The 14,375-nt window shown below is 36.3% G+C and overlaps 1 protein-coding gene across 1 annotated transcript; it reads right to left on the bottom strand.

Moving 5' to 3' along the window:
• Positions 1 to 1,304: 1,304 nt before the first annotated feature.
• Positions 1,305 to 2,467, bottom strand: LOC131144489 (uncharacterized). Its single transcript, XM_058093172.1, has one exon. It carries the CDS (start codon positions 2,151 to 2,153, stop codon positions 1,671 to 1,673), a length of 483 nt encoding a protein of 160 aa, XP_057949155.1. The 5' UTR covers positions 2,154 to 2,467; the 3' UTR covers positions 1,305 to 1,670.
• Positions 2,468 to 14,375: the final 11,908 nt, after the last annotated feature.

The raw sequence follows: 14,375 nt of genomic DNA, 5'->3' as shown, positions 1-14,375 counted from the left end.
GGAAAAGGAAAATATAGGATCCGTTTGGATCAAAGATTTTTTGTAGGAAAAAGAAAGGAAAGGAAAATAAGGAGAAAACTTATTTTCCCTCATATTTTCCTTCTCTATTAAATACTATCAAAATAAAATTTTATTTTAATACGACTATGTTTTAAAAAAAATTAAATATTAATAATATGTAAAATCAAACTTTTATTTATAGATTTGGTATGCATTTTATTTTCTTAATAACCAAACATGAAAACTAAAATTCTTTTACATTTTTTTTTTCTTTTCTTAAATTTTTCTAAGTTGCAAATGAAGCCAAAAAAGTGTGTATTTAGATAAAAGATTTTACTTAGAGAAGGAAAGGAAAGTAAAAGGAGGGACTCAAATATTAATGATGTATAGAACCAAATATTATTAATTTTTTATTTTCTTTTTAATTTTTCTTAGTGACTAAAAGTAAAAATGTAAATTTTTTTCTTTTATTTTTTCTTTTCCGAGTTCCAAGAGGCTAAAAGAAAATAAATCTTCCTAACAAAATCCCCAAACTGAGCATAAAGAACCATGAATTTTTGGAATGGAATCTATGCTTGCCCAAGGCAATAACGGTGCTCTGTTCATCCAGCGGGCAGCCGGTGAGAGGTCAACCTCTACCTTAATCCCCTTTTTGCGATGTTATTGGCCTTTTCTAATCATCTCCAAGAGAACAAAATGCTTGAAGACATAAACTCACTTCCTGTTTGTGCAAGCTAGAGATGCATTATTCCATGGTGGAAACGAGCGCGCGGGGGCAATTATTCCATCTCCCTCGAAGTCACTTTGATCAGCTTAGCAGAATCGTTTAACCCAAAACAAAAGGGTTTTTGATCATCGAAAGTCTACACGATAAGTCCCCTGCTTTCGCTCTGTTAACATCATCAAAGGATACACTCACAATAATTACAAATAGAGTACAATCATTCCATTTTAATTAATTTAATTGCTCTACCCTGGTTGAGAAAACCATCTCTGAACTGGGTCTCCTGTGCTCTGCTCAGAAATTTTTAACTGACGTGATATATTCATTCAAAGAATCCAAGTCTTTCCCCACTAATCTATTGCTGATGCGAAGTTCGTGGGGATTGACATAAGCATTACGTCCATGCCAAAACAAAAGTCGTACAGAGAAAAAGACTACCTGGCCTCTGTGCACCATCTGAGCATTTCCAGTGGCGAAATCCCAGACAAAATGGCCATTACATAGTTGAGGGTTTGCTTTAATGGCAGCATCACAATCACCTTTTTAACTGTTGTTCATAAAATTTCTAAACACAGCAGAGTAGTTCTGGAAGTGGGATCTCTTTCATTCATATTTCAATATATTAACAGGAACAGCACTCTTCCCCCACAAATTAATTATCAAAACAAGAATCACACAGCTTTAATCCTTAATCCATCTCTCTCTCTCTCTCTCTCTCTCTCTCTCTCAACAGAGCTCCACATTACAAAAATACTCTCTCCAATTGACAATTTCTGCAGCTACAAAGACTTCAGGGGAAGCCGAACCATGAACCCTTTGCATATTTGTATCTACGCTTATATACACAGAAAAGGCGCAACTCAATCCGCAGCTTGAGCCCCAATTTGATAAATCAGCCCAAAATGAATCCAACGACCGAAACATATGCAAAGTTGCAAACCCATCATTACTGATCACTGGGCGCTTCAGAAATGCTCTCCAAGTGGGGCCTCCACACGCCGACGCGCCCTCTCCGGCGATCCCTCTGCGTCGAGAGTTTTTCCGAGAGGATTTCACTCAAGTACCGATCGGAGACAAGGAGATTCGCCATGGAATTCCCAGTTCCATTGCTTTCCGATTCCCTCTTCTTCCTCCTCGCCGACGACTTCGATCTGGTCTTCTCCGGCGCCGGCATGAGAAAATAGATCTTCCCGCGCTGGAGTTTCGCGTCTGGAGGCACAATCACAATCTTCGGAACAACCCCTTCCTCCGACGCCGACGGCGACGCCGACTTCTTAAGGACGTGCTTGGGATGCGCCTTCATGATCTCCGCCGCCTGAACGGTGCCGCTAATCTCCTCCACCCGCCCGTTGGAGTGTACAATCCGAATTACGTCCAGAGCTCCGCACGGAAGAATGCAGGAGATGCAGCACCTGATGGTGTTCTTCATGTCTCTGTCTCTCTGTCTCTCTCAGAGCAGAGGAAGAGAGGAAAGAAAGTGGGGGAAAAGGAAAATATATATAAGAGAAAGAAAACTCTCTTTTCCCTCTTTCCTTTCCTTTCCCTTTTTTCTTTTTTTTCTTTTTTCCCTTGGTAGTGGGAATTTGAATCCCCTGAAGTTTTAGTAACAAATGGTGTATTTATTAAAACCTTTTCTCCCTTGGGGGGTGCGGGGAAATTCTGAGAATTGCTTAGGATGAAATCCATGGCATGAATAATTGCACCTCCTGTGTACTTGCCTTTTGGACCCATCATCATTCAGGCCCCCCCATGCCCTGCCCTTCACAAAGTTCAATAATTTGGGCTTTGGGTTTTCAAAGTTTGGGGTCTTAGGCTTAGGGTTGCCACATGTTAGTCCATGATTGGCTCTACAAGTGAGGCCCCTCAGCCTTGCACAAGTGTCTGGCACCTAAGGTGACACTTGTCCAGGTACAATTGGTTGAACCAGGTAAGAATGTGTGAGAGCCCAATTATGGTAGGGTCATGCATGATCCATGTTTGGGTTGGAATGGAAAATGGGAATGGGGGAGTAGAGGGAAATCTTCTTTTAAGAAGGCGAGGGGGTTGTGTGATCTTTCAATATCCCCAAAGCAAGCAAGGTCATGTGGGCTGGGGGGTAATACTAATTTTCATTGGAAAGTGAGGCGTGATGGATTTGTTTTACTTCAAGTGCAGCATGTGGTTTTAGGAATTGTGAAGTTGGGTTTGACTATGAAGCGTGAGGGTGAGGGTGAGGGTGAGGCTGAGGGAGGGTGTTTTGTCAGCTAGTCCAATTTTTAGTTTTTAGTTTTTAGTTTTTACCCCACACCCAATGTGCTTCCACTGGAACTCTAAGCCGCGTAGCCCTAATCCTACTCCCTCCCCGTTGCCTAATCATGCCCCTAGCCACCATTTGCTACTAATGCTATCATTAGCTTTCATGGTTTTGGTTTAATTCTCTATTATTACTCCACTTTTCACTTGTCCCATGTTAAAGTTTTGTTCAAATTTGTTTGGCGATTCATAGGAAAGTAGTATTTCATCTTTTGTTGTGGAGGAAGCCTCTCATTTGGATATGAGCAGCTACTGCCTTTCATGAGTTAAAATTTTTTTCGACTCTCATATGAGACAAGATTTTATTCAAGAAAAGTTTACATATCTTTACACTTTATTTAAACTTTTAATTTTAAAATTTTCATTTTCAAGGAATGCTCTCATTCTTGATGTTAAAAGTTGTCTCGTAATTATCTTGTAATGTATTACTTTCTTTGATGCATGAATATAATAGAGTCTATTCTTAAAAAAAAGCCTAACAAGCATTTCTCGTGAGAATAATAAGTCTTAATTTGGTCTAGAGATTTTGACGCCTATTTCTAGACATGATCTTTAGCACTTTGTAAAATTTGTCCTAAATAACTTCAAAAGTGATTTTCAAGTCAAGAAAATTCAATTTTGACTGCCATGCGTTGATATCAAAGCTTGCACGATTTATTCGGAGTTTTTCTCGTTTGAAAACTATACTTTTCAAGAAGACCCTAATTGTGAAGACCCTAATTTTTTTCTTGTAAAGCATTATCTTCTTTAATTTGTAGATATAATAAATTTTACTCGTGAAAGACTTCATTTTATCTCATAAGAAAGATGAGTTTTGTTTTCTTTTTTTTTTTTCAAAGATTTTGAGATCTCTTTACAGACAACATCATGAACATTTTTGCAAAATTTGGGCCAAGAAAACTTCAAGAATAGTTCCAATATCTAAAAGATAGGCAAGGAACAGCCAAAAAAAAGTTTACCAAATGGCTAGACGACATGCAAAAGGGAAGTAGTTTAATTAATTAAGTTAGCATTATCACTAGCTAAGCTGGGGAGCTCAACCCCAAAAGGAAATTCAAAAGGGCGATGATGACAGGAAGAAAATGGGTGATGGTGATTACTCCAGACCAGTTGTTGTTACACGATTGATTTGATGTTTATTATTAATTATTAATATTATTATTAATCCATGGACCATGCATTTAGCTGGTAGCTAGGCTAGCCAGGCAGAGGGTCCATTCAAAGTCCAACCCAGAGAGGGATTGATAATTTCAAAAGAGAAATAATAAGGTAGTAAATTAATGCGCAATAAATTAAAATGTTGAAATGGGGTTAAGGGGGTGTTTGGGAGTTAATATCTGATTTTTGGTGGGGGGATGACCCAATCCCACCCAAGCAAGGCCCACCCATTAAATGGGTTCAGATGTAGAGGCTAGTGGGCAACATGTGATAGTATGGAGGGAGGGTCCCCCTTGATAAGTCACATTTCCTAATTGTGACCTGCCCTTCTAATCCTTCTTATCTTCATTTTTTATGGGACTCTTTGCACATTATGTTAAAAATTAAATATGAATTTATTTATGCATTTTATGATTTAGGGCAAAAAAAAAAAAGAGAAAAAGATATGATCGTTTTTTGAAGGTTTGACGAAAAGATATGAACTTTTCTTAAAATTTTAAAATTTTCATTAATCTTCGCTACGATGTCAAATATGTTTGACATTTCCTAAAATTTATCAAAAAAATAAAATAAAATAAATTTTCTTTCATAAGATTTGTCTTTTTGTAAAATATAAAAAGAGGGTTGTATCTATTTGACAAACTTCAGATGGGGTCTTTGAATTTCTTAAAATTTCAGAAAAAATCAATGTCATTTTACTAAATCTTAAGGCAGGTTAGTATCTTTTGTCCTATAACTTATTAAGTAGTTGTTGATGATATAAATTTTGAATTTTAAATTTTAAATTTAAATATATTTGAGTTTGAATGAAATTTGATATAATGTTGTATTACATTTTGTTCAAATACACATAAATTCATATTTAATACTAAAATTCGAACTCCCAATTGTGAAGTAAATCTCAATGCAAAATTTGTTTAGTGAATTATAAATATAATTGAAATTCTATAAATTCAAATAATAATTTTTTTTTGAGAGATAGAAAAAGTGTGTCATGGAGATTAGATATGGTAAAATTTTATAATTTTTAGAGTACAAATGTTACTAGAGTCTTTGACTTAGTCTTTTAGTGAATTATAAATGTTAAGATCTTTGATTTGATTAGAAGTAAGTTAACACTGGTTAATAAATTATCAAAGTTCGAGCCTTTGAACTTATGACTTTTCATTTGAGATAATATTTTGGTATTTAAGTGGATAAGGATAAAGGAGCAGACTTATTATATATATATATATATATATATATATATAAATATATATATTTTATTATTATAGGAACTCTAGCCACCAACAAGCCCTTCGGACCCCTTTGTGCGGCACCAAACTTACGGATCAGCATCCTCCCCTAGGTGTCACTGATTAGGTAAAGTCCGGAATGTGGATACGGCTTCCGTGCATCAGTTGGATGTTCGGTCAAACTGACCCCCGAGACACATCTCCATTACCATCCACGGTTCCCTTTGGCTCACAGCGAACTCTCACCATCTACGGTCCCCGCTGGCTCACAAAGCGAACTCTTACCATTCACGGTCCTCGCTGGCTCACAGAGTAAATTCTCACCATCCACAGGTACCCCTGGCTCCGTGAGTGTATCTACCTGGAATTAAATCCCTGATGCTCCTTCTTACGTACTGATGCTTTTCCACCACTCCATGCCCGTGGGGGCGCATACTTATTATCTTTGTAGATTAGTCAAGTGTCTGAAGGGTCTCGAATTATTTTTTAAAATGTACTATAAATAAGGTTGTAGTCCATGCTTGGATCAAAGATTTTCCTAAGATTCCATTTAGAATGTAAAAAATATTACTTATTTAAAAAAGAATGCATGAGAAATAAAATAACATATATTCAAAATTAATGAATTTTTTTTTTAATTTTACACATAAATAAGATTTTTTATTTTAATTATATTAAAATAAATGTTTATAATAATATTTAAAATAACAAAAATATGCTAAAAAATAAATTTTTTTTTTTGTATTTTTGTTGGAATTAGTGTATTCCCAAGAGGGGGGGTGAATTGGGTATTTAAAATCTTTTGTCTAGGTCCAATCCAAATTACATCAATATTACACAAACCTAGGGTCTTTCTATATAATAAAAAACTCAATAAACTATTCAAACAATTAAACACAAACATTCAAGTGCTGAAATTTAAATTGTGAAAATTTAAAAGCAGACACAAGACATGTTATCGGGGTTCAGCCAATACCGCCTACGTCCTTGCCTCAAACTCACAAGTAAGGGGATTCTACTATGGCTCACTTAACGGGTGGAGCGATACCTAATACAACACCTTACATAAGGGTGCACTTAGTTCTCTTAATCGGGTCTGAACCAATTCGAAACTATTCACATGACTAGTCTCCTTCTTCTGAACGCATGTTGGGAGTACAACGGATAATCAAATATTGCGTACAAGAAAATGCTTCTAATACAAGCAGATGTGTACAACAATTACAACCCAAAATATGCACTCCCAATGATAAAGATTTATGCTCAAGTGATACCTTGTAAATCTATGTGTCAACTCTCTATAATGTGTGTATGTATATATGTGAGAGTGAGACCCTTAATTCAAGATAGTATTTTCAAAGAGACTTTAAAACCCTAAGCAAATATCCAACAAAAATATTTTATCAAAAATCAAGACAATAGATATTAGGGTTTAAACTTGTAAAGGTTTTATCAAAAGAATAATATGCAAGCTTTTGAATCTTATAATATGGATGCAAAGATTCACAAGCAAAAATTTGCTTTTCCCAAACAAGATTTATCAAAAGAAGAACAATATGGGAAAATCGCAAAGCTAACTCTCAAGAATGATTTTCTAAATAATATGGATGTGTGTGATTATAAGCTTAATAAAATGATATATGAGTCAAGCCCACAAATATGAAGATCAAACACAATTCACAGTTGCAATTGATTTGCAAAGTGAAGAGTATATGAAATAGTGATGCTCTCTACTAAAAAGATTTTTGCAAGAAAGAATCAAAGAGAGAGAGTATAATATGTTTGAAAAATGAAGTGTAAGCAAATGAGAGTATAAAAAATTTAGAGAGAATTTTACTTAATTAAAATGCTAATCTCATTCTAATTATGACAAATGAGGTAGTATATATAGAGTTGGGAGAAATTATGACCATTAGGGATATATTAAGTATTTTGGAAAATATTTAATGATGTTTAATTAAAAATAACCTTGTTTTACATGAGGTAAAAATGTTTAACCCGAGAGGTTTCGGTCAACTGTATTTTAAGTTTGGTCAACCCAATTGCCAAGTTCGGTCGACCCAATAAAAAATGAACTAGAGGCTCGGTCAACTGAACTGTTGGGTGTTAGACACGAACCAGTTCGGTCGATTGGGGAAGATATGTTCAAAACCGTTTGGTCAACTAAACCATGGTCAAACTGCTGACTCCTGAGTGGTTCGGTCAACTGAACTTAATATACACAGCTGGGTTCGATCGATCGAAACCTTTTCAAATTTTATTTTAAGTCCAGATTCTTGCTAGAGTTTACCCGTGATGCACATGGTATGATTTGTAAGAAAGAGAGGATATGTGCAAGTGATTGTGTAGGGACCTAGGGTCGATCTAAGGTCTTTGAGAGTTAATCCCAAAAATCCGACGTCGGTCGACCGAAGGTGATCCCTAAGGTCAATCTTGTTAGGAACCTGTGAGTAACTAGAAAGATGTGACACTAGAAATTTAACGTGGTTCGATCAATATCGACCTACATCTACAGAGCACACACCAAATATTCACTATTTCGCCGGAAAAATTGTAATTCTCACTCTCTCCCTCCCTCTTTTCCTTCTCTTTCTCCTCTTTGCTCTCTGAGCTTCTTACTGTACATATCTTGTATTCCTCAGCCCTATATTTATAGGGCTGATATTTAAATCATAATTTAATCACAATTTAAACATAATCAAACATAAATGGGAGGTTTACAATCATGGGATAAATGGAGATTAATTTCACCGCGTGAGATTAACTGCACCGCGTTCCAACTCAGCTCTAGCTCCTGGCTGTCTCTTGGCTCCAACTATAATAATTTCCCACTTGGAGACAGAGACGCCTCCTCAACCAGTATCATGAATAAATGATGTGCTCAAAATATGTCTTCAGGCATGAAAACCAACTGAAGTTGTAACACAACTTTAGTTTCTCTGTAGTCACCACCTTAGTTAACATATCTGCTGGATTTCTGCTACCTTGGATTTTTTTAAGTATCAACACATCATCCTCTATCAAATATTTGATGAAGTGGTAACGCAATCCAATATGCTTAGTTCTGGAATGAAATGCTGAGTTCTTTGCCACGCACTCTGACTGTCATTGTACAAAACATTCCTCTCCTACTTTAATCCAAGCTCCATTAACAAACCTTAAAGCCAAATAATCTCTTTAATCACTTATGTCACTGCTACATATTCAGCTTCTGTAGTGGATAAAACAACAATCTTCTATATCTGTGACATCCAACTAGTAGTTGTTGAGCCAACAGTGAATATGTACCCGGTGGTGCTTTTGCGATGATCAATCTCACCTGCAAAATCAGCATCTACAAATCCTTAGATTTTCAGATCACTTTTGCTGAAACATAGGCACTTATCAATAGTGCTACGAAGATATCTCAAAATCCACTTTACTGCTTCCTAGTGTGTCTTCCCTGGATTTGACATATACCTGCTGATAGCTCCCACTGCTTAGCCAATATCTGGTCTGGTGCCAACCATAGCATACATTAGACTTCCAACAGCTGATGCATATGGTACCTTAGCCATGAAGTCTTTCTCTTCATCTTTTTGGGGAGACTAATCCTTTGAGAGACGGAAATGACCTACCAATGGTGTATTTACAGCCTTGGTGTTGCTCATGTTGAACCTTTGTAAAACACGGCTGATGTACTTTGACTGAGATAACTGCAACGTGCCTTGGTACTTATCTCTAGAGATTCGCATCCCAAGAATCTATTTTCCAGGACCCAAGTCTTTCATATCAAATTCCTCTGATAGTTGCTGCTTCAATTTTCTGATCTTTTCTATATCTGATCTTACGACCAGCATATCATCAACATATAACAGTAGAATAATATAGCTAGCACGATACCTTTTAAAGTAGCAGCAGTGGTCAGCATTGCATTTCTGAAAATTTTTCCTCTGCATACAATTGTCGAATTTCTTGTACCACTGTCTAGGAGCTTGTTTGAGACCATACAAACTCTTTTTCAATTTGCATACAAGATTCTTTTTTCCTTTTTCTAAGAAACCTTCTGGCTGTTGCATGTAGATTTCCTCATCAAGATCACCATGAAGAAATGTCATCTTCATGTCCAACTGTTCAAGATATAAACCCTCTGAGGCAACAATACGCAGAATAGATCTGATGGTTGTCAGTTTCACAATTGGTGCAAAAATGTCGGTGTAGTCAATTCCTTCCTTCTGCTTGAAGCCTTTAACTACCAACCGATCCTTGCACCTCTTGGAGCCATCATGCTCCTCTTTGATTCTATAAACCTATTTTTTGTGAAAAGCCTTCTTACCATTGGGCAACTTAGCTAGTTCCCATGTTTTGTTGGAGTTAAGAGACTTCATCTCGTCTTTCATCACAAGCTCCCATTTGCTCGCATCTACAACTTGACATGCTTCATCATAGCATTCGGGCTCTCCTCCATCTATAAGAAGTAAATGGTTCACATACCTGTTTGGTACATGCTGCCGAGAAGATCTCCTAAGCTCTGGTGCTGGAGTAGGAGGTGGTGGTGCAATAATTTGCTCCACATGTTCCTCTGCCTGAGGAATCTCGGTAGTCTGCTAAGGATTCTCTGTGTTCTGCTGACTTGTCCTTACACCTTTTAAAACCTCATCTACATCTATAAAGGTTGTTTCAAACTCTGTAGACTTTGTTGTGTGTCTATCCTTGTACATCATCTTTTCATCAAAAATCACATCTCTGCTTCTGATCACTTTTTTGTTTTCATCATCCCAAATGCGATATCCAAATTCATCTCCACCATAACCAATGAAAGTGCATTTTCGGGATTTTGGATCCAGCTTATTCCTGACATGATCGTGTATATATACGACACAACCAAAAGCTTTCAAATGTGAAAGTCTTACCTCTTTGTTACACCAAAATTCTTCAGGTAGACTATAGTCCAATGGTACTGAAGGACTTCTTTTAATCAACTAAATTGTTGTGTTGACTGCTTCTGCCCAAAACATCTTTGGCAGGCCTAACTGCATACGCATGCTTCTGGCTTTCTCTGCCAACGTTCTGTTTATCTGTTTGGCTACGCCGTTGTGTTGAGGCGTACCTGGCACAGTTCTTTCCATTCTGATACCATGCTTATAGCAAGATTTCTTGAACTCGGTGTCAACATACTCTCCACCGTTATCTGTTCTCAGCTTTTTGATTTTTAAATCAGTTTCGTTTTCTACCATCGCTTTCCAAATTTTAAAAGCATAAAAAACATCAGATTTATACTTTAGGAAGTAAACCCATACCTTCCGTGAATGATCATCGATAAACGTGACGAAGAATGCTTTCCTCCTGTAGAAAAAATGGTTATTGGTCCCTATACATCTTAATGGACTAGCTCAAGTCTCTCTTTCTTCGGGATATTGATATTTTTCTGAAAACTGACTCTCTTCTGTTTCCCAAATATGCAATCCTCACATGTGTCAATCTGCATCGACTGTAAATCACTCAACTTACCCTTTGAGTGCATTACCTTGAGTCCCTTCTCACTCAGGTGTTTGAGTCATTGACGCCATAAGTTGCTATCATCATTTTCTGTGGCAACTGTAATAGACATACATGTATCAGGAGTTACATAAAGAGTACCAATTTTCTTACCTCGAGCAACTGTCAATGCACCCTTCAAAATCTTCCCTTCATCACCAATGAAAGATGTGTTATAACCTTCATCTGCCAACTAACCAACTGAGATCAAATTCTGTCTTAGGTTTGGAATATACCTGACATCCTTTAGCTTCCATACTGACCCGTTTATATTGATCTTCACAACTCCCTTGTCGGTTATGTTGCAAGGTTGATCGTTGCCAAGGTACACCTTACCAAAATTACCTAGTGTGTACTCCTCTAGGCAATCTCTACAGCATGTGGCATGAAATGAGGCTCCGGAGTCTAAGAATCAAGACTCCTGCTCGCTCTCCAAAGAGCAGATCAACATCTCATCATTTTCGAAAGCAATATTTGCTTCTATCTTTGCCCTCGTCTCATATTCTTTCTTTTGACTCCTGCACTGGTTCTTGTAATAACCAGTTTTTCCACAGTTCCAACACTTAATAACTTTTGTGCTCTGGGAACCTGTGTCCTGCGTACCTCTGGGATTTCTGTATTTAGACTGCTTGGGCTTAGATCTGCTGCGGTTGTTTGATCGTCCATGCCTGTTTCCTCTGCCTTGACTCTCCATGTTCAAGGTTGAACTCGAAGTGGAACCATGGTTCGACTGCATTTTGATTTCCTCTATCAAAATCATGCTGACGATCTCATCGTATACAAGCTTCGATTTTCCTACGGAGCTACTGATGGCAGTAACGACACCATTCCAACTTTTAAGCAAATGACTGAGAATCAGTAAGGCCCGAATCTCATTATCAAATGTTATCCTGACTAAGGCGAGTTGATCCGACAACTCATTGAAATTATTTAAATGTCTGCTGAAACTTTCACCTACAGACATGCTCATCGTATATAGTATTTTCATGAGATGTACCTTGTTTGCGGCTGAAGATTGCTCGTACATATTAGAGAGCGCATCCATCAGAGACTTGGTGGATGTTATATGCTTGATATTGAACACCATAGATTTCGACAATGTCATTCTGATGGCTCTGAGGGCTTTTTTATCAAGTAACTCCAACTCGTCCTTGTTCATGGATGTTGGCTTATTCTTCAACGGTAAGTGCAATTCCTTCCCAAACAAATAATCTTCTATCTGCATCTTCCAAAAACCGAAATTGTTGCCATCGAATATTTTGATTTTTGAGCTCTTTTCATTCGACATCTCGATTTGCTAATCTAGAGATGGAATTAGCTTAAATGGATAGCGCGGTTGGATTCGGAACAATCAAAAACCCTCGAAATGCTTCAAGCTGCTTGAAAAATAGACCCCGAAAAGCTTAGTCAAAGTAATGGTCAAACCTGGTCAAATTTGGTCAACTCTACTGATGTGGAAGGCTGACGTGGCGCCTGCTTATGTGGCAATGGGGTCCATTTGTTGACATGTCAATGGGTCCACTTGTTGACGTGGTGGTCGATGTGGCTGTTGACGTGGCAGTGGGCCCGTGAGACAGCTCTGATTTCGAGATCACTTGCAATATAGCTTTTCTGCTCCAACCGGGCTCTGATACCAGTTGTTAGGAACCTATGAGCAACCAAAAAGATGTGACATCAGAAATTTAACGTGGTTTGGTCAAAATCGATCTACGTCCATGGAGCACACACCAAATATTCACTATTTCGCCGAAAAATTACAATTCTCACACTCTCTCTCCCTCTCTTCCTTCCTTTTCTCCTTTCTGCTCTTTGAGCTTCTCACTGTACATATCTTGTATTCCTCAGCCCTCTATTTATAGGGCTGATATTTAAATCATAATTTAATCACAATTTAAACATAATCAAACATAAATGAGAGGTTTACAATCATGGGATAAACGAAGATTAATTTCATAGCGTGATATTAATTGCACCGCATTCCAACTCAGCTCCAGCTCTAGCTCCTAGCTGTATCCTGACTCCAACTATAACAATTCTATGGTCTTGAACTTACATCTACATCATGCATGACATGCAATTATTACAGACCAAATTAAAACAAAATACAATACAATTGAAAGTAGATGTCTTCTTCTTCTGTCTTGCTCTTCAAGCCTTAGGGAATACGCCAGGATGTATGATCTTGAGGTCTTTCTGACTTTCATTTTCTTCTTACCTCATGTGCATGTTAAAATATAGACTTGATCACACACTAAATGTACACATGAGATATAGACGCTTTGTCGGCATCAAAACAAGGATCAGATTCAAAAAGTCAACAATCTTCAACCAAAATCTTTAATTTAAATTAGGTGAAAGGAAATGAAGAAAAAAATAAAAAATTAATTTAATATTATATTTTTATGTTAAATGTTACTAGGAATAAAAATTTATTTAAATATGATTAAAAGTTAACAAAAATCAAATGATAATAACATGTGAAACTGTAATTTTATTTAATTTATATTTTTCTTGATAATAAATATGAAAAAATATTTCTTTTTTTATTTTAATTTTTGTTAATATTTTTCAAGTCTCACTCTTGTCAACCAATAAAGTCGCGAGGATCCAAATATTGCAATTTGATATATGACAACAGAGTCAACGAGAGTTAGGACCATCTCCTTGAACAAGAAGAAGAAGAGAAAATAGAAGAGTAATTGAATTTTAGAAGTTTCTAATCTGCACCTCCACATGCTCTTACATTTTATGTTGTAATTTTTTAATTTTTTTAATTTTTCTTATTTTATAATTTAATTAAAAATATTTTACATCTCTAATGTTTATTTTTCAAGTACTGACTATGAATTTAGTCAGTTTTGCTGTAGTAATTCCAAAAAATAAAAAAAATAAAAAAATAAAAAAAATAAAAAAATAAAAAAAATAAAAAAATTATTAATTAAATAATATAATATATTAATGTATTAAAAATATATTTATATATATATATATATATATATATATATATATATATATATATTCAGAGAAGCTTAGGAGTAAGTAAATCAATTTCAATCAAACACCCCCCCGCGCCATTTCAAACTCTCTCACTATCACTCCTCTCTCTCTCTCTCTCTCTCTCTCTCTCTCTCTCTCTCTCTCTCTCTCCTTAACTTAACTTACTTTCTCTTTCCTCGATTTCTTAGCAAAATCGGTACCAATTGAATAACGAAAAATATTTTTGCATTCCAAATTCAACCATCAACATTTTAACTGTAATGGATTCGTCATTTGGCCGGACGTCGTAGGCACCACTTCTAAGATAAGGTAAGAAGAATAGGTTATATCGGTCATATTTTAAAATATTCTTGATTAAATCTAAATATATGAATTTAATTATATTTATGTGATTTAAATATATACCTGGGCTTGGTGATATTTTGGAATTAGATAAAATTGTAGGAATTTGA

Source organism: Malania oleifera, chromosome 12 (assembly GCF_029873635.1).
Source record: "Malania oleifera isolate guangnan ecotype guangnan chromosome 12, ASM2987363v1, whole genome shotgun sequence".
Taxonomy (NCBI): domain Eukaryota; kingdom Viridiplantae; phylum Streptophyta; class Magnoliopsida; order Santalales; family Ximeniaceae; genus Malania; species Malania oleifera.
The sequence above is the reverse complement of the archived record's forward strand: the minus strand, read 5'-3'. Positions and strand labels throughout refer to the sequence as shown.

Bases quoted from the DNA above. Each gene is read 5' to 3' on its own strand.
- LOC131144489 (XM_058093172.1), bottom strand. From the start codon at position 2,153: ATGAAGAACACCATCAGGTGCTGCATCTCCTGCATTCTTCCGTGCGGA.